The sequence below is a fragment of the Rhinoraja longicauda genome, chromosome 21 (assembly GCF_053455715.1).
Source record: "Rhinoraja longicauda isolate Sanriku21f chromosome 21, sRhiLon1.1, whole genome shotgun sequence".
In the NCBI taxonomy this organism is placed as follows: domain Eukaryota; kingdom Metazoa; phylum Chordata; class Chondrichthyes; order Rajiformes; family Arhynchobatidae; genus Rhinoraja; species Rhinoraja longicauda.
In genome coordinates, this window is record NC_135973.1 from 9,466,904 (window position 1) to 9,487,793 (window position 20,890).

General features: G+C 39.8%; 1 protein-coding gene across 1 annotated transcript; it reads right to left on the reverse strand.

The window, feature by feature from the left end:
- Positions 1-224: 224 nt before the first annotated feature.
- LOC144604224 (UBA-like domain-containing protein 1) lies at positions 225-20,369 on the reverse strand. Its single transcript, XM_078418441.1, has 3 exons — positions 19,974-20,369; positions 19,754-19,813; positions 225-1,737 (listed from the first exon to the last, which is right to left on the reverse strand). Exons 1-3 carry the CDS (start codon positions 20,091-20,093, stop codon positions 1,447-1,449), a joined length of 471 nt encoding a protein of 156 aa, XP_078274567.1. The 5' UTR covers positions 20,094-20,369; the 3' UTR covers positions 225-1,446.
- Between the last annotated feature and the right edge of the window lie 521 nt (positions 20,370-20,890).

Consider the following 20,890-nt stretch of genomic DNA (forward strand, 5'->3'; position numbering starts at 1 on the left):
CACACCTATTAGGTCAGCCAATAGCGGTCAACTTCATACTGTGTCAACGTGGATATGGTGAGCCAAAGGGCCTGTTTCTGTACCATACATCTGACTATTATCTATCCATTGCTCAATTTATTCACAAAGGAGAAATTCATTAAAACCAGTGCAAGGTTTTTAAAACCGGGTGCAATCAAATTACCGAATCTTCAAATATAGTTTCAATTCATATTTTATTGTGCTTCATTTTTTTTTTTAAAGTGATGGCATACTTACCATCTGCTAAGGTTAAATATAAGATCAGTACAGGAGGAGTACCATTAGTACATACAATATTTATTTAGCAACACAAAGATAAGTTAATTATTCATCAGGTACTCCACAAATATTGTGGAACAGTATCATTAAAAAAAATACATATCAATCTATTCGGAACAAGCAATCCTCAAGAAGCATGAAATCTCCATTTAAAAGTAAAGGGAACAATTTGTGCAAAGATTTGTTTTGTCAACTTGGGTTTCTTTGACCATAGACATTCCTGTATCGGGGGGGAGGGGACAATGGATAGAAGAAGACAGTAAGACAGAAAGAGGAAGTGATAAAGATAGATAAAACAATTCTAGAAATAATTGGTACTCCCTGTCTGTGCATAACGTTGTACAAAATATTATATAGTCCAAGTTTGGCAAAAAGGACAAACCTGTACTCATTGCAACTGTTGCTAAAGTGAATTTAAATTCTATCACACGGTTGTTAAGAGTAGCAAAACACATTTTTTTTTTTTTAAACTTTGTTTTTTCCCCCAATGTTTACATTTTAATGTACAGTATCATGCAATGGCACTTTTTTTTATAAAACATTAAAACCTTACTGTAGTAGTCTGTCTGCAGTCAGTACATTATGACTGCTATCCTAGTTCCCCCTTCCCTCAGAAAACCTCATTCACAAACCAAATACAAAGATAAACAATGATTCGAAAACCTAATTTGCAATCCCTGTATTAAAGTTTATTTGTTTTAATTGTCCATTGTTGCAATTCCATATACTCCCCACCCTGTAATTCATTAGACAACTGCCACAATTTTACTGCAAAAAAGTAATGGAGTATTCTTTTAAAAACCATTAGTGATCTTCATGGTTGTCTCTGATATAGCAGCTAATCACTGATAGGTTCCTTTTGAAGGGTCAACGATCATAAACAAGTTACTCAGGGTTAACAATTCCATTTTTGAAGTCAGGCCGATGGCCTTGCAAGTCTTTTTAATTGTGTCACACACATGCAAACTCCAGAAACAAGGCTTTGTTTGAAAACTGCTGGACCCATAATTCTTCTGCTATGAAGTTGAATCTTCCCTATTGTATTCCTTCAGTTCAGATTAGCTGCAGCACAATACAACAGAAACTATTTCATATTGACCCATGCAAGACTTTTTCCTGCTTCACCTAGAAAACCATAACCAGGCCTCATCTCTCAGCCTCCATGGCAACATTAACCTTCTGTTCTGAGGTGGTTTGTTGGGACACTGCTGCTGGCCAGCCAGTATGTGGAGTTGTTGCTGCAGGAGTCCACATGCCCTGCTGGTTTGGAGGAGACATGGGCCAGCCTGAGTTGAAGTTTACGGGAGGAGGAGATGTTGCCATTGAGGCAATTGGGCTGCTACTGTTGAAGCTTTCTGAAGCTTTCAGCCTTGAAAACATTGTAAGTGCATCTGGAAAATTAGGAGGTGTTGCAGGTGTGTTAGCTGGAGTGCACATCTGTGAAAACATAAAACACAGAGTTAATATTCATATAATTGAATTAGAATTTATCAGTACGAATCCTGCCAATTCTCCCAAACAAGGCTAAAACGATGGCACAGAATTCTTGAAGCGCTTGGGCAATGAATGCCCATGTTCAGTTGTGGAAAGTTTAAACAAGAACATAGCAGGTGACGGCCATTTTGGCACCCTCTACCTGTTCTGCCACTCAGTAAGAGTGGCTGATCTTCTTCACATTCAGCAATACATTTCTTGCATTAATCCCATTTCCATGTTTCAGTTATATCGGATATTGGTGAGACCATATCTGGATACTTGTTCACACTACTGATTTCCTTATAAGGAATGAAGTTTTTTGTGTTGGAAACAGTTCGGAGATTTATTAGCCCAGCACATGGAATGAGTGGGTCATCTTGCGAGGAAAGGTTGGATAAACAAGGCTGGGGTTTAGAAAAGAGAGGCAACTGAATTGAAAAGATCCTCAAGGGTCATTTGTATTGTGAGTGAATATAAAACAGGGATGGTGGGTGTTACTGTTTATAAGAGGTCACCCATTTAAGACAAATGAGTGTATCTCAGAGGCTAGATCTTTGGAACACTTCAAACAAAGGTGAAAATAGCGTCGGAATACTTTCACGGCAGAGCAAAGATGGATACTTGTTAGCAATGGGGTTAAAGGTCTTGCAGTCATATGGGAATGTGAAGTTGAGGTTACAAATAGATCAGACACATAGCCAGCAATTGCTTCTAAATACATTTGTTCATCTATTTAAAACGTACTAATCTTGATCTTGAACATATTCAGCAAGCAAGCCTCCACAATTCTCAACTGAAGATTCACCCTCTCAGGGTGAAGAATGTTTTCCAGCTCAGGGCCTATCTATTTTGAGACAATAATCATATGGGGAAAATCTTTATCTAATTATGTTGTTAATGTTTTGTTGGCCATGCTTGGAGCAGATATTAGAGTTTGTACATTGAAGCAATATACTTATTGCACAGCTTATATTCTTTCAATGTTAACTATTATTAAGTAGCACCATGTCACTAAATGCAGTTTCTTAATCTATTACAGTAATCCCACCTCATAGCTTTTTGGTTTATTTAATATTATGGATTCAAATTCTAGAAAATCATTTAAAAATCTTTGAAGACAATTCCTAGATGATATTTTGCCATAAGCCTCTTAATTATGATTATCAATGAATCTTTCCTCATTGTACAGTAGTTTTCCAAATGTTGATCCCCCAACACATCTAAAATCATATAATTTCATAATACTACAGCAGTTTTATTTCAAAACTTCCTGTTAAAGGTAGGAAAGGGGAAAATCAGTTTTAATGCCTATCAAACACAACATGAGAAAGATGTATGCTATGTCATAAATTGGATGGTCTTTACTTTATCATAACTTAATTGGAACAAATTAGGAAGGTCTACAAAAGTCAAATGTAGATGAGTGCAACTGCTGCTCGGCCTTTTTGCCTAAAATTTAAGGGAGGTCTTGAGGACCACCCTTTTGTAATGTGCATGGTATTTTTTATTATGGTAGGAAGGGAAGTGAATAAAATTAGAATATCCTCCTTAGTAGATATATTCAGAGACCTGGTATGAAGGTAGACACAAAATGCTGGTGTAACTCAGCGGGTCAGCAGCATCTCTGGAGAGAAGGAATGGGATGGAATGAGAAGGAATCCAGAGATGCTGCCTAAAGCATTTTGTGTCTACCTTCGATTTAAACCAGCATCTGCAGTTCTTTCCTACACGACCTGGTATGAATGTTGTCTGTTTCATGAGTTAATCCACATCAAGGACAGTATTATAATTATCCCAAATCAGGAATGAATTTGCAGGAAAGTTCTAACTCTGAGGAATTATTCACAAACATACCCATGAAAATAGCCACACTTTAAAAATGAAATAAAATACACACTGGAACTTAAAATCATTCTGATTTCCAAAATAAATTGCACAAAAGCAAAGGCATTTGTTTTACATGTGTCTTCATTTTGAGCGATCAAGTTGGATATTCTAGTTCAGCTTTCTCCCAAGATTTCCACACAATAGAAACCATCCCAATTCAACTCCAAACAGAAAAAAGAGAGAGCACTGAATAAGACAAGGCTGTATGCCGACTGTGGTGTTTACCTCCAAAACTAGTGAAGTCTTCTGTCTCAGACTTTTTCACTTCTGCTAATACATGCACTCACTCCCACCCAACAATATAGTTATGAAAATTATCCAGCTATGTTCTTCTTGTCAATTAAAAAAAAAAAAATCAGGACAATGCAAACCAATGACCACTCTACAAAAGATCCATTTAGTCATTAGTAGACAAAGCTATGAAGTAACATTTGCTCATTTTATTCTTCCCTCCATCAACTGGCAAGTGTTGTTGCCCATTGTTTGGGGGTGGCAGGATGTGAGCAGGCCGGGCGGGCATCATGGAGCTTGAGCGCGAGTCATTGGATCCATGAGTAACACTCTCCACCAGGAGTCAAATCTAGCATAATTGAATAAAGTTGCGTTTTTGGAGGCCAATCAACCCCAGAACATCACCACAGTTCCTCAAGGCAGGACTCCAGTCTCAAACCATATACACTTCAAATAAATTCTACTTGCTTGGATTTCTAACAACCAAATAGCTCAACATAACCATGACAAAACAAACTACTTAATTGGCACCCTAGGGCTGCAAAATGCCTGTGTCTCCTCCACAGACTGCTCTGTAGAAACCTCCCAAATATGCAGCCTTCGTTCCCAGATGTATAACACAATTAATGCTTTCAAGATCACTGCCAAGTCTCGCATCTTCCTGACTTGAGAATTGTAATCCATCATATCATCAAGTCAAAATGTAGAAACACCAACATTTAGGAGGACCTTCAACACAACAGATGGAGCATCAAGAACAATTGGTGTTAAATGTTAAATACTGATCTTGCCCCTTTCTGTACGCATCACATCAAATTACTAAACATGTCTGTGAGACAAAAGCTAATTATCAAAGAAGAAGCTATAATTGCACAGAATTGACAAGACTTAAGACTGTTTTGCTGCATTGTACCAAAACTCAGATTTAATCAAACCCAGAATGTTCAGTCACAACCATAAGTTGTGAAATGCATATTTGAGCATTCAAAAATGGGCACCTTGGTTTTCCCCTTCTGAAGGTTAGATCAGTCAAACAGCCTGCAGCAGGGTACAATAGTGGATTTTGCATTTACTCCAGTAACTAGCAACTGCAGTTCCTTCCTACACATAAGTATGTACATCCAGTGTGAGTGGTAGGTGCGTAGGATTGGATTTCGCTAAGCATTTCACTGGCCGGCAGAGACCCAGCTCAAAATTGTAGTGGAAATATGTTGTTATCCTGGTAGTAATGTGTTGTTATCCTGGTAGCATCTATTGATGGCTGTCCCTAGGGTGCAGCCCAATCCTGTGTCATGCTCCAGCAATAGTTTGCACAGGGAATGGTATCGTCCCTTGTGTCCCTGACATAGAAAATGTGTTGGGTTTCTGATGGGTAAGCGAGTGACATGAAGAAAACTTTTCAATTGCACAACACTGGAAAAATAAAATAGCATTGTGCAATTGATTTAAGCCAAATAAACGCAAATTTGCACATGCAGAAAATCAGGACAACAATTAAAAATCCTGAATAGGGTGCATGGGTTTTCTAAGTGGGCAAAAACATGGCAAATTTTGATCCTCCCATTTGTTAATGCTACCATGTATCCGAAGAGTATTATGTAAAATACACTGAACGTACGAAGAAGTACTTATAAATATTTGTATCTGAATCCGTAAGAAAAAATGTTTACTAAGAATAGACTTAAGTATTATTTTTCTTTCCAAAAGGAGTGAGTATAACTGCAATGGATATCCGAGCTAACTGCAATGGATATCAGAGTAAAATAAAATCATTTACATTTTAAACTGTTAACTTTCTATTAGGACACATAGAACAAAATGGTACAGGAACACATTCAACAATGTCTGTGCTGAACGTAATGTCATGTTAATCTCCTCTGCTTTCATTTGATCCATATAACTCCATTCCCTGCATATCCATGTGCCAATCTAAAAGCTTCTTAAATGCTGCTATTGTATCTGCTTCTACCACCACCTCCGGCAGCATGTTCTAGGCACCCACCACTCTGAATTTAAAAAATAACTGGCCCCACATGTAATATTTAAACTTTAACCCTCTGACCTTAAAATTATGCCCACTAGCCTTTGATATTTTCTCCCTGGGAGAAAAGGTTCTGAATGTCTACCCAACTTATGTGCCTCATAAATTTTGTATACTTCAATCAGGTCTCTCCTCAACATCTGACACTCCAGAGCAAACAATCCATGTTTGTCCAACCTCTCCACATAACTAATACCCTCAAATCCAGGCAGCATCCTGGCAAACTTCTTCTGCACTCTCTCCAAAGCATCCATGTCCTTCCTGTAATGGGATAACAAGAATCGCCAACAATACTCCTCTATATGAGGCCAAACCAAAGTTTTATAATGCTGTAACATAACTTCCTGACTCTTGTACTCAATGCCCCAATTGATGAAGGCAAGCAGTCCGTTCTTCCTTCTTTACCACTTTATGTACTTGTGTTGCCATTTTCATGGAGCTATGAACCTGGACCAAGATCTCTTGGTACACCGATGCTGTTAAGGGCCTTGCCGTTTCCCCTTACATTTAACCTCACAAAGTGCAACACCTCATACTTGCTTGGATTAAATGCCATCTGCCACTTCTCTGCCCATGTCAGTCAATGATCTTGCTGTATACTTTGAAAGCCTTCCTTACTCTCTACAGCTGCACCAATTTTCATGGCAAAATTGTTTGCAAACTTACCAATCTATCCACATTTTATAGATCCCTGTGGAACACGACTGGTCACAGACCTCCAGCTAGAATAACACCCTTCCAACACTACCCTCTGTTTTCTATGGGTAAACTAATTTTGAATCAAAACTATAAAGTCTCCGTGGATCCCATTCATCTTAGCCTTCTGGATCGGCCTACCATAAGGGACCTTGTCAAATGCTTTACTAAAATCCATGTAGGCAACATCCACTGCCCTATCCCCAATGACCTTCGTCAGTCACCACCTCAAACACTATTTACTACAGACTGTTGAAGAAATTTTAGAAAGCATCATGGAAACACCATTTTCAAAAATGTAATCTTCCTATATGCTTTTGAGTTAAATTCAGTTGGATGCACTGAATAATACATTGCTAAAGTTTAAGGCTTGATAGCTTTCTTTAGGATAACACGAGAAAAGAGGGAAATAAAGCAATGTTAGTAATGCTTACCAGTTCAAACATCAGGTAGGCACCTTTAAATTGAAAATGCACAATAAATTTTCTTTCAAATTAAACAGGCTCTTGCTTCACATCAAATGTTATTCTCTTACCCTTGGTAATTCTACTCCCTAATGAAACTACAGCTATGGAAACTTCTCTACTTGGTATAAACATTGGGGGGTTTTTGCAATATGTCCTTTGCCTTAAAGAACTGCACTGGGGTTTTCTGATCATTAAGAGAGATAAAGATAGTTTTTGATGAATCACAGGACCAACACACATTTTCAAAGATTTGCCAAATAATATCAAAATAACAGCATCAGATCCATTTAGCATAGCATTCTGTAGTAGTTCAATAGTATACAGCCAATTTCCAGATCAGGTATAGGATAATTAACTCACAATGTTCACAAGAGGTATGGCACTTTCAAAAACTCAAGAAAAACAAATGCTCTACAGATGCCACAGATGCCTACAAATGCTCTGTACATATTTGGATAACAATTCAGCTTATTTTAGCTTGTCCATTTTATATTACGATAGATATTTGTATTCAAATGTTTCTGTGACAACCAAACTTCATGCTTGCCAGTCTAATTTTTTTTCAATAAACCCGTTTTTATTGCCTCTGGGTGCAAGTGATCAGGCAGATTCTGGCTTCAACCCAGTCCCGCCGAAAAGATTTCTGGCAATGATACTGTGAATAGTCAACTATGAATAGTCAACATGTTATAATCTTTTCAAGAAGACATTGTTAAGTTTCTATCTAAATTCAGACTCATAAGGTCATAAGAAATGGTAGAATTAGGCCTTTCGGTCCATCAAGTCTACGCCGCCATTCAATCACGGCTGATCGATCTCTCCCTCCCAACCCCATTCTTCTGCCTTCATAACCTCTGACATCATGAAAACCTCTGACACTCATAGCACGACTGTTTAAAAGCAGACTTTTAGCCGCTTGAAATGAGTGGAGCCAAAAATTATAAATACACATCAAAGTACACATATCGAAAAATGCAAATTACATTTAAAACATCAACCATGTCAATTAGGACCTAATGCCCAGTAAATTTATTATGAAGATGAAATGATTACCCACACTTCATGACACAGAACACAGAACAGTATATTAGGAACAGACCCTTCAGCCCACAATGCCCGAGCTGTACATAATGCCAAGATAAACTAATCTCCTCTGCTGCACATGATCCATATCCTGCCATTCCCTGCATGTGCCTATCCAAAAGCCTCTTAAAGGCCACAAACATATCTGCCTCCAGTACCACCCCAAGCAGTGTGCTCCAGGCATCCATCACCCTGTATTTAAAAATAATTTGTCCCACACATTTCCTTTAAACTTTTCCTCTCTCACTGTAAAACTATGCCTTCTTTGACATTTCCACCCTGGAAAAAGGGTCTGACTGTCTACCCTCAAGTTGTGACTATCTACGCTAAATATATTATCTCCATAATTCATGGTCGTTTCAAAACCAAAATGACCAGAGTAAAAATATTTTGTTGAAGTTGTTTTATAATGCACAATGTTTTGGCTGAATGACGATTGGAAGCATTGTGGATTTGCGTCTTGGCAAAGTATAGATGAGCAACTGCAATGAAATTTTTGTGCATAAATTTGCAATCTTAACACATGCTTAACAGTTGTGTTTGGTCTGAAAATTTCAAAACCATTTTCCACATCCAGCTGAAGTACAGTATGTTCACTGCCAAATCTTACACCAGCTCAGTAGGGCAAATCTAATCTCGTGTTGCTGGGGCAACAACTGTAAAACTGACTGCTATCTGGACATTGTACCAATATTTACTTTTTGTAGTGGACTGTGATTTTAGTTTTATGGAGGTCTGAAGGCAGCAAACATACAGTGAAAGATTTTATTTTTGATCAAAAGACATTTTTTCCCCTTTTTTATATCAACTTGGAATAGCTTTCAAACGCTTTATCAACATACACATACTTCCTTCCCCTCACTGACTGACCACAATGAAGAATTCTCAAAATTAGATTCTTTGTTCAAGCTTTGAACACACTTGGTGTTCTTGTAAATATCTACATGGTTTCAGAACTGCCAAAATATAAATCTTTTATAATCTCAGCACTTTACAAAATTTCTACCATGAAGATTTTTGTTAAATTCACGTTAAGGTTAAATTTAATGGAAATAACATAACTATAAAAAAACTCTGCAACCCTCTCAATTTCCCCTGGCAATGTGTGAAAAAAACCAGAATGCATTCTTATAACAGCCAAAATGTTACATACATATATCTGTTCATCGCCACTAAATGGCCAAGCTAAATGAGACACTTACCTATAGCTGAATAGAAAAATCACATTGAAAATGACTGCATCAGTAGAAATTTTAATTTAAGTTTTATGGAGAATTACTACTGAACACCATTCCCAGACTGTCTTACTGTACACATGTAGAAATAAGATAAATTTAGATATCTTCAAAAAGCAATGATAATTGTTTTCTTTCTCATGATACAGCTCAGCAGACACATAACTGAAAATACCAATGGAAGAACTTGATAGCATTTATTTGCAATTTATGGGTTCATGGATCTGGCTAAGTAGCTCTAGATTGCACTGCATATAGGTCATTCATATTCAACTCCATTTATTGAATTAAACTTGTTTACTTACCACCTAGTTTCCAACTGTAACTAGTTTTCCCAAATTTTCCCAGTCAATATAAGAGCATCAGCAACAAGAAGGGGGAAATTTGATATAAAAAGGATCGAATCCAAAAACAATGAAAATGGCCCAGCACCCACTTAGAAGACAACAGTCTTAAATAAGACATTATGCTGAACCTGGTACATTTTTCTAAGTTACAGCAATTAAGGACTGATATTTTACCATTCAAGGTGAAAAAGTGTGATGTAGATCAACGAAATGTGTTAATCAACAGAAACCCCTTCCTTGCCTTGGAACAGTGACCTTTGCTGAAACATTGCTTTTCAGCAATTGTGGGGACTTGAATACCTTCCCCACAAAGCCATAACGAACACGTTTGTCTAGAAGGCAAGGACAAATTAATGCGAAGACCATACAGCAATTGTTTACAAGGAAAGATACCGTGTGCAGAAATCGCCACAAACTATTGGAAAATGTTACTCCACTCTTCATCAACCCAGTGATTATTCAACTTGCTTATGATCAGAATGACAACTGGAACCACTGCCAAATCTGTCTTAACTGGAATCCAATAATTTTCCCGGGAGAATTAGGGATATGTGAAAGAAACCCCTGAAGAACCTTCTCCCCATAATCCTGGGGCACCTTTATTACCCCAGAGCATCATAACAAATGGTCCAAATTTGATTTGGAATTTTGTTGGTCTGAATGCTTATGATCATAACTGGCTACTGTGAATAGCTGAACCAGCAAAAGCACCGTTCATACATCGAAACTAACTTTCATTTTAAAAGGTACGAAAATTATAAACAGTAAATCAACTTTCCAAAACACAGTCATTGTTGCATATTAGTCTGCACAGCAATATTTTTAATATGGACTGATTAAGTGTGCCATTCATATTGTTTACTACTCGCCTTTACAGGTAATTCCCAGATTACATAAAAGTTGCATTCCCAAGAGCTGTCCATAAGCCAATTTCTCCGCAAGAATGTCTGGTATTCTATAGCTACGAATATTGTATCGCTCTATACACTTACTACAATTCTTTCATTTCATTGAATATTCACCCCAACACTAGCAATAATTAACATCAATGGGGAAACTCTTCACCCAGATTGTTTCATTTAAGCAAAAAAAGTGTTGAACGCCAATTAACATGGGTTTAGGACATTGATACAGGAATCCCTTAGGATAGTATTCTGGCTCAAGCATTTCAAGCTGCTTCACAAGTGATTTTCCCTCAATTGTTATGTTGGGAGTTCAAACTTTCACTGATTATGCAAGTATTCAGCTCCACTCAATTCCTTGAACAATTAAAAAATTCTGCTTGGATGCAGCAAGGCACCGACCGATAACATTTAGGGTATGGCCGATAAGAAGTATTTGCATCACAAATCAGGCAATGAATGAAACAGTAAAGAGTCTAACCACCTCACCTCAGCATTTAACAACACCTCCACAATAAACAACCTTAACATACCTTTCTTGTTCTATCCAAATACCCTGTACTCCCTTGTAGATCAAATATCAAACTTTGCCTTAAATATACTCGCCCTCCACAGAGTATATCAAAGAATTATGACCCTCAAAGGAAAATTCTGCTCACTTCAATTTTAAATGGACAGCCCCTTATTCTGAACCATGTCCCCCTGATTCCCATACAAGAAAAAACATTTTCCAAGCCTCCCCATCTCTCAATAATATCCTCTCATTCTTCTAAATTCCAATGATTATAGGCCCAACCTTTTTGGGCACATCATTGGCAATTCAGGAATTAACCCAGTGACCCATGTCTGTACTGCTTCCAATGCAAGCATATCATTAAACTTTGAGACAAAACTGTATGCAGTGTGACTGGTGGAATCCAACTAGCACCTTGTAAAGTTGCATCAAAACATGCTGATTCCATACACCATATAATACAGTCCAACATTCCATCCACTTTCCTAATTACTTGTTACATCTGCATGACCATTCTTTTGTGTTTCAGATCCCTTTGCATCCCTTTTGTAGATTCGTTTCATTTTAAAATGTAATTTTCCTTAATAAAGTGGATAAGCTCATATTTTCTCATATTATATTCTGTGATATATACTGTAACTGCAAGCTGATTCAAGTATGACTGAGCCAGATGCAACTAAAAGAGATTAAAAGTTAAATATTCTGTGGCAAGAATTTTGCTTCCATACACCCCATTAAATTTCACTCGTTGCAAAGCCCCAAGAAGCTAACACAATTACCACTTCTGTGATCAGTGCTTTGTGATTACAATGTTTATCATTGACAAGATATCTTGCAACAGCTTGCAGAGGTTTCGAAAACCTACAACCTTTATTGCCACGGATAAGGACAGCAGGCAAATGGCAACATTTTCAGCTGCAACTTCCATTCTACATTCCATCCTTATGTCAAGATTCTAGAGCTCCTTAACTAACAACCAAATGGCAATTCAGCTCAACAATGTGTATTTATATATGTCACCAACACAGCAAAATACTTCATAGCCTTTCACAAGATTATAATCAATGAAAATGTGACACCAAGATAAAATAACAATATGACTTTAGGAAGGCAATTTGAGAGCATGTGGCCCAAAAGATTTAAACCAATGATAGTTATTAATTTTGGGATGATCAGAAGGACAGAATGAAAAAAAGATGTCAAAGATTGTGGGATTTTTTTTCTGCTACTTCACAATAGCCTGTTAACTCAATCTCCTCTATCTGCTGTGAAGACGGTTGATTTATCCTGTATCTTTCCAAATTACACGTGGAATCTTTCCTGGGATTACCAGGTGGCTACATGCATTTCTATTCTAAAGTAATCACATCAGTGCCTACTTCAACTACATTGGTGCATCCAACTATCATGCTGTGATCCAGGCAAGTGATCAAAAAACGCTAGTATTATGGCCTTTTACGGGTTCTTGAATTCGTGTCATAAGAAATAGGAGCAGAATTAGGCCATTCGGCCCATCAAGTCTGCCTTTCAATCATGGCTGGTCTATCTCTCCCTCCTAACCCAATTCTCCTGCCTTCATCCCCATAACCCCTGATGGCAATTCATGCTGAGGACTGGAAATAATCCAATTGGATTCACAGTATCCATCATGAGATGGCCCCAATTCACCCTATACTTAAACATGGACCGAGAACCCGTTATGTACAATTAAGAGTCGGTTACTCCACACTGACCATTAATTCTTGCAACTCTATCCATATCTATACATTAATTGATGAACACAGTTCTCAGCAAGTGTGCTTACATATAAAAATACATGCAGTTTAAATTCACAACTACAAATAAAAAATGATGCTATTTCATCCTCCTTTCAGTGGATCTTGTACTTTGTGCATCAACTGATACCCCCTCCTGAAATGCATGACCATGCCTCCTTGGACTAATATGTCCAGGCTAAAATGTTCACCATTGACAAGTAATGCCATGTTGTTTGGTGCTGCTGAATTCTTATTATAACACTGGTTAAACATTGGAATAATTTCTAAGGGACAGGATATATGTTGTAAGACAAGGACATTTTAGTGAAGGGGAAATTCGGTCTCCCGCACCCAAGTTGGGTTGGTAACTAAGGAAAAAGTACGGTGGTAGAGGCTTTTGACAAAGTCTTGCAAGGTAGGCTGAACCAGAGGGCAGGTTGTGTGGTATCCAAGGCATGTTAGCAAACTAAATTGGTTTAGTGATGGGAGGGAGAAGGTAGTGGAGGATGGGCATTTTCACATTTTTGTCTGTAACCAGCAATGTACCGCAAATGGCCAGTTTCTGTGCTGTACAACTCTGAGGTGCCTGAAGAATCCTATACAAAAAGGCAGCACACAACAGAGCAGGAGCTGAGTTGTTCAAAGTGCTAAGTGGCCCACTGCTGTGTGCTTGGCCTACATGTTCTTTGTTTGGAAAGAAACAAGAAACTTCATGACATGCTGGGGTTCTTTTTAATCAAACATACAAGATTTTACAGAGACAATATTAGTGGAACTCCTCCAGTGTTTTGAAGAGCCTAATGCCCATATTTCTGAAGCATACCAGGGGGTGGGGCAATCACTGCTACTTTGTAGACCACAACTTAGTGCTGGGATAAGGTCTTGATTTACAAACACTTCTTTAAAGTTGACTAAAGGATGTACTGGAGCACTGAAAACAGTTGTGAAGTTCACAATCAATGCTGGTTTATGAATTGTTGCACTTAAGATATCGAGAGTAATCCACATATTCCAGAGAACAATCATGGGTCTTGTTTTCATTATGTGGTGCAAACGTCATAAGTGATAGGAGCAGAATTAGGCCATTCGGCCCATAGTCTACTCCGGCATTCAATCACGGCGGATCTATCTCTCCCTCCTAACCCCATTCTCCTGCATTCCCCCTGAAACCTGTACTAATCAAGAATTTGTCAGCAAATGGTCATTGTTAGATATAAATGTATTATCATGGCACCCATCCTCTTGTATGCAAAGAGTTAATGACCTGGAGCCTAGCCTTCAAATGGCACACGTGCAAGTGTATTGATATGGATGAGCAGAACAAGCTTTAGGGCTGGCTGTATGACAACTTTTCAAACAGATCCCCTTGAGAGAAGGAAAAACAGGTTGTACAATATTGTGCTCAAGTGAATGCCTTGGGGACAATGGGTGAGCAAACAGAAAACTACAATAAGGATGACGTGAGCACAGAGAAGGAACACGTTCTCTGACTATCTCCACACTCTCATTTCATGTTTTCTGTGCTCTTGGTATATTTTCAGGAATGTGGCTTTTGAATTATTGGTGCTTGCAAACATTGCTGTCAACCCCTTGATGAAGCACAACCTTATCCATCATTGGGAGTGACAAGGTTAAATGTACATGGACAAATATCGTGGCTATCCTTGGTATCCACACTGTTGGACCAGGCTTCAGATTTTATTAGCTGAACCTCCAGAGGGAATGTAATATATAGCATAAACAACAAGAGACAGATTTCAATTCCAAACTGTGCTCTGCCAACAGAACCAATCCAAGTAAGAAAACTTGCAACAGGTAAACGTTGCAATTTGTGTCCTCAATATAATTTCTGGAAATAGGTTATTCTGTATGGTCACACCACAACCTGTACCTAGTCTAGTTTCCCTGTATGGGCTGTCACAAATATTCCTGAATCTCAGTCAACGGGTAAGATTTTATCTGTACAAGAAGGAACTGTAGATGCTGGTTAAAACCGAAAATAGACACAAGAAGCCGGAGTAACTCAGCGGGACAGGGAGTATCTCTGGAGAGAAGGAATGGGGGACGTTTCGGGTCTGAAGAAGGGTCTCAACCCGAAACATCACCCATTCCTTCTCTCCAGAGATGCTGCCTGTCCTGCTGAGTTACTCCAGCTTTTTGTGTCTATCTTAGGTAGGATCTTATAAATGGCTGCAGTTGTTTTGTCTCCAGAGGAACACTACGCACCCCTTTTTCCAAATGGTGAACTCCAAGACTAATGTGGTGTAAATATAATAAGATAAAATCCAGAACACTATATAGATTCAGACATTTGCAGACTTGCAGGATCTTCCAATAATGTACAAAACAAATGCTTCTGTCACATATATTTTCCAACTAATTATATTGTCACAACCATGGTTTGTCGAATTTTGGATGTATTCTGTACTTGAAACAAAACCCGAGGAATAATTATCTCACTTCACAAGTCATTATTCTGTCAATGATTTTTATTAAAAGCACTATCTATCTGAATAAGTAACCTTTGTTAAATACTAGAGCGCTTCCTTTCCTGTTCAGGTTGTGAAGTAGATAACTCAAAAAGGAAAGAAAAACAGAATATATCTACAAGTCTTGAGATCCTGGAAATTATTCACTGTCATGTGCTGTCTTGTCTGTTTTGCTACATGTTTACTTTTAATATAAGCTTCTTTTAAATTTGACACACCCTCCCTTTCCTTGCTCTCAAAATTTCCATCCTGTCCTACTTCACACCTGCATCTTCAATGCAAAGGAACATGCAAGAAACACGTCCAACTTAAATGAACAACATTAATTCTACAAAAGGAACGTTCTCCATACGCAAAAACAACAATGTGCTCCTTACAAAAAAAACATACTGGTGATAGAAATCAAGTTGATTAACTTTCCATAATCCACCATTCAGGGTATAATCAATTTTCCTGACTTCAATGGGTATTATTTAGGCACAGTTCCAAAAACAATATTTAATGCACTGCTTTGCACAAATCTATGTTTTCTACTAAGCAGTTTAGTGCAAATGTTTTATAATGTGTACCACTACATTTCAATGGGACACATAATAAATCATTACACCTAAATTAAATTTAACTAAAAATGCAATGCTAGCTGTCATTATATAATCATTATGTATGATATTAACCAATTTGAGATACAAAAAATAAAATTGTTCCCCAGCAGAACAGAATCCCAAACCTCAATAATGTTGACAAAGTTTTTCCCCAGGAATATGCAGGACATCTGTTTGCGCCAAATCCATAGACAAATGCTGTGTTAAATCTCTGATTTTAAGTTAATATATACAGTGTACTTACTTTCCATTGCAAACCATTCCATTTCACCAAGTTTACCTTATAGGCAGCTGAGACATGGAAGAATAGAAATGTAATCAACTGTTGTGTGGTTAGCCAATCCCAGCAAGGACCAGAATCAACCTCAGTGCCCAGGAATACAAAAAAAAAAAGCTTTTTTAATGTGGATCAACGTCATGAAAGGTTAGCTTCCCAGCGAGACTTCTATCCCAAATAGCAATCAGTCTGCTTTCTTCAAAATTTATTCACAAGATTAGCTATTTGGCCAAGATACCAGAAGGCCACCAGGGATCGGTCAATGGAAGTGAACATGTAAATTTGAATTTGCGATATAGCTCACATCTTCAGTGTCTCTCCTGTTTCTGCATCATTCCTTTTTTTGGGAATATTGGTTTGGGGAGAACGAGAAAGGCCAAATTAAAACGAGAGGCGAGCAAACAAACAAAAAGTCATTGACTATTTCCATCATCCACAACTTTAGAGAAAGGTTAGTTGATGGAAATTATTTCCATACATCAGTGTTATTTTAGCCTTTGTTCAAACCGTTCTTGCAATGTTTATAGTTAAACATCAACAAAAAAACTCAAACATCTGGCCTTCTGTAAATAACATACTCGTTTGAAATCAGCAATGACTCCCAAATCATTGTTTATAGTAACAGTCACTACTTTAATGCGCAGCTTGTCTTTTCCCTTTAAATATGATGCATTCTGTCAATGAAAAGCAACTAATGCCCATGTAAAATGTATACATTTTGCTTTGTTCACTGCACAAAAATTTGAATGATGATCACATCACTTCTTTCATTTTGTCAGCATTGCAGTTAATCCATTAACGTCTCACTTCCAGTAATCTCAGCTTGGTCTGGCAGACAGAGACAAAGTTGCTCGAGGTTTGGCAATATTTGATCCATTGAAATGGCAAATCTCATCTGGTTCTCGACTAAGCACGGATATATCACTTCCAGATCTCCGGCCTCTATTCATAGAGATCAAGGTTTGCAGTGGAAAGAGGAGGATGACAAAATTCAGCATTTTCTCAGTTTCACTACTGAAATTTAATCCTCGAGAATCTCCCAATCACTGGAAGTTTTTAAAAATTGGATCTATCTCCTTAAACGTTCTTGCTCAAGATTCTAAAGTTGAACTACACCAGAAATAAATTTGCAACAGCACTATTGTTGATGCTTTTTAAATGATATATGCAGCTGTTTACATTCTACAGAATTTTAACACTGCTATAAAAGAACAGAACTCAAGACAAGGCTTGCAGATTTTGTTGTAAAATGAAAATAAAATGAATCAGCAATTGAATCAATGTTTCTCTTTATTCCAGGTCTAACAAGCCTCAAAAGTCCAGAGTCAAACTTCAACAGCAACATTAGCCGTTTCATAAGGAATCCATTTTACTTCAACTTCCTGACAAATGGAAAATGCCTGTTTACATGGACGACTGTTTGGGTGAACTGTCACATGGGGGATGGGAGAGAAAAAAAACTACTGGCAGGAAATAAACATAGGATCACAACACATGCCGAGATCAGGAGGAACTGTTTCATCATTTACTGGTTTTTGAATTGCATCTTTTTCATACTGAAAATAACCGAAAATTCGTATTGCTGTTTCGCCTTAAGTCAGAATCAGTAGTGCTCCTTCGTAAAACGAGTTATTTATACATTGGTTCGTGAATTCTATTCCTTGCACATTGAAAGACAAATTTCCCCCAAAACGATTAGGGTTCTCTCATTCAAAAGATTCGTTTTCACCTCGCACCATAAATCTATTCATAACCAAAACGTATACAAAAACCTCTTAACTAATGTGAACCATATGACAATAAATAACGCGATAGGAAGTAGTTTGCCACATGTCTGCAAAACGAATGTTTATGCTAACTAGTTTGAAAATGGCTGCCCATAGCCTTCTATGTACTTTCTAAAAACAACCTTCATCTCTAGTCTTAAAAAACATCCTTCTCTTTGGATTTACCGACGTTTAATATTATGCATAAACGCCAAACTATTTATTGTACAACCATAAAACGGAGATTCCACAAATAATGTTACATGCGCATTGAAAACATTCACACTATGGAGTATCAACTGACATCGCCACATGATTCGACCAAGCATACCATTAACCATTCATAATACTTTATCGTCTCTTAAAAAAAAAAATCACAACCGCGTTAACCACATGAAATGGTTACTTTAAAATTTACATTTTGCACGTTGCAGACTATCAGATCAACAAAACCTCCGAACAATAACATATCTCTACTATAAATTCCAGTGATCGTAAGAGGGTTTAACGTGGCGTGCGGAAACCATAACATTGCGATCACAACACAGATGATTGCAAACTCTTCCACGCGTCTACCACCGACCGCTTCTTTTCTTTGAACATCGGGAAAAGATTGTTTTCCCAAAGGGGGAAGAGTGTGTATTTTATTAATAATGATGTTTTTTAAAAAAGGGGGGGGGGTAAAATTGATTAAAAAAACAAAGATTTTCATTGGGAATGTAGCGTGGTCGACGTTCCAAAACATGCTGAGCCGCCTGTGCTGTGGGGGAGTGGATCAACTGTGGGGTGGATGGCTTCAATGGAAGGCGAGGCTCGGCGGCTGGGAGGATAGACGTGATGCGGCCAGCCAGCAAGCTGCCTGACGGGTTTGTGTTTATTTTCTTCCAGCTGCCTGATCCGAACTTGGCGGCACCGGGGGAGAGGGCGGGAGCGAGACAAGAGGGGTGGGGTGAGGCAAGGGGATGTTGGGGGGGGGTGAGGCATGTTGGGGGGGGGGGTGAGGCATGTTGGGGGGTGAGGCACGGGGGATGTTGGGGGGCAGGGTGAAGCAAAGAGGATGTTGGGGGGGTGAGGCATGGGGATGTTGGGGGATGGGATGAGGCATGGGGGATGTTGGGGGGCAGGGTGAAGCAAGGAGGATGTTGGGGGGCAGGGTGAAGCAAGGAGGATGTTGGGGGGCAGGGTGAAGCAAGGAGGATGTTTCGGGGCAGGGTGAAACAAGGAGGATGTTGGCGGAGTGAGGGAAGGGGATGTTGGGGGGGTGAGGCAAAGGGATGTTGGGGAGAGGGTGAAGCAAGGAGGATGTTGGGGGGGTGAGGCAAGGGGATGTTGGGGGGGGAGGGTGAAGCAAGGAGGATGTTGGCGGGGTGAGGCAAAGGGATGTTGGGGGAGGGTGAAGCAAAGAGGATGTTGGGGGTGAGGCAAGGGGATGTTGGGGGGAGGGTGAAGGGGCAAGAGGAGAGGGTGGCTAAGGGGCAATGGGGTTGCGAAGTGGTGAGGGCATGGGATGGCATAGGGGTAGTAAAGGGGTAGGGGGCAAGGAGGTATTAGGATAAACAGAGTATGGGGAAAGATCCATGTGAGTGAGCAACACGACCAGGCAGTTCGAGCCGCAGCCCCAGTCTGCCTTTCACCACCAACCCCCACACCCTCTTCCCCCTGCCCTGCCTTGCAAACACTTACCATCTGATGGTGATGATTGAAGGGCACGTTGGCTTCCTGGAAGAAGGCGCTCAGGGCCGTCTGGATGAAAACAAAGGGGAGGGGAGGGGGGAGAAGAAGGGTCACTTTGAGCAGGCAAGTGTGTGTGTGTGTGTGTGTGTGTGTGTGTGGGGGGGGGGGGGGGTAAGTGAGCGAGTCCGGGCCGGGCCGGGTCGGGTCTGTCACCGCCGCCTGTCCTTACCTCGAACTGCCAGTGGGCCGCCTGCAAGAGTTGCTTGGCCTGGTCGGCCGCGCAGCCGGCGGTCAACACGAACTGGTTGATCATCACTTGGTGCTTCAGATCGTCCATGTTGACGGACATGGTGCGGGACAGCGGGAGGACCAGGTCCCTTGGCTTCGCGCTCTCCCTCCCTCAATCGACGCCTCTGACTGAGGTAAATATCTCCGCAGCCGCCGCGATCACCCTTCTCTCTCCCTCCCTTCACCCTCTCACTCGACGCCGGTTATCAGGCTCTCAGCGCGCCTGTTGTTGTTGTTGTTGTTGGGGTTTTTTTTTCCCCTCACACACACACACTCTCGCAGCGGCGGCGGCTCCCAACACGAATACAAATATTTACGAAGCGTTCAGACACCGGCGCCCGCCCCTCCCCCCCACCCTGAGCGACGGCTGACGTCAGCCCCGCCCGCCCCCCTCTGGATCGGCGGCCTGACGTCACCGCGCAGCCATCCGACCCGACGTTGCCTCGCCGCCAACCGTTCCGACGCCAGACGTCGCCGACCCGACGGATGACGTCACCAGCGGCTGCTACTCTTCTGTCACTGAAGCAACAGAGCCGGTTTATTTCTCACCAGCATCTGCAGTTATTTTCTTACACGTTTTATTTCTCCACTTTCCCTCCCTCCCCCCCCCTTTTCCTATCGTTCATATTTTATTTTGTAAACCAGCATCTGTAATTCCTCACTTTGCACGTTTTAAAACCGAGTGTCGGTGTCACGGCCGGCTGCTGCTGCTGTTTTATTGACGCCGGTGTGTGGGGAAAAGTTTTTTTTTATTAAGTGTGTTTTCAAAACGCACTAATAAAAGTGACCACCCGACCAGCGTCCGACCGCAGTTCTTTCCTTCACAAACCATCAGCATCTGCAGTTCCAGGGATGCTG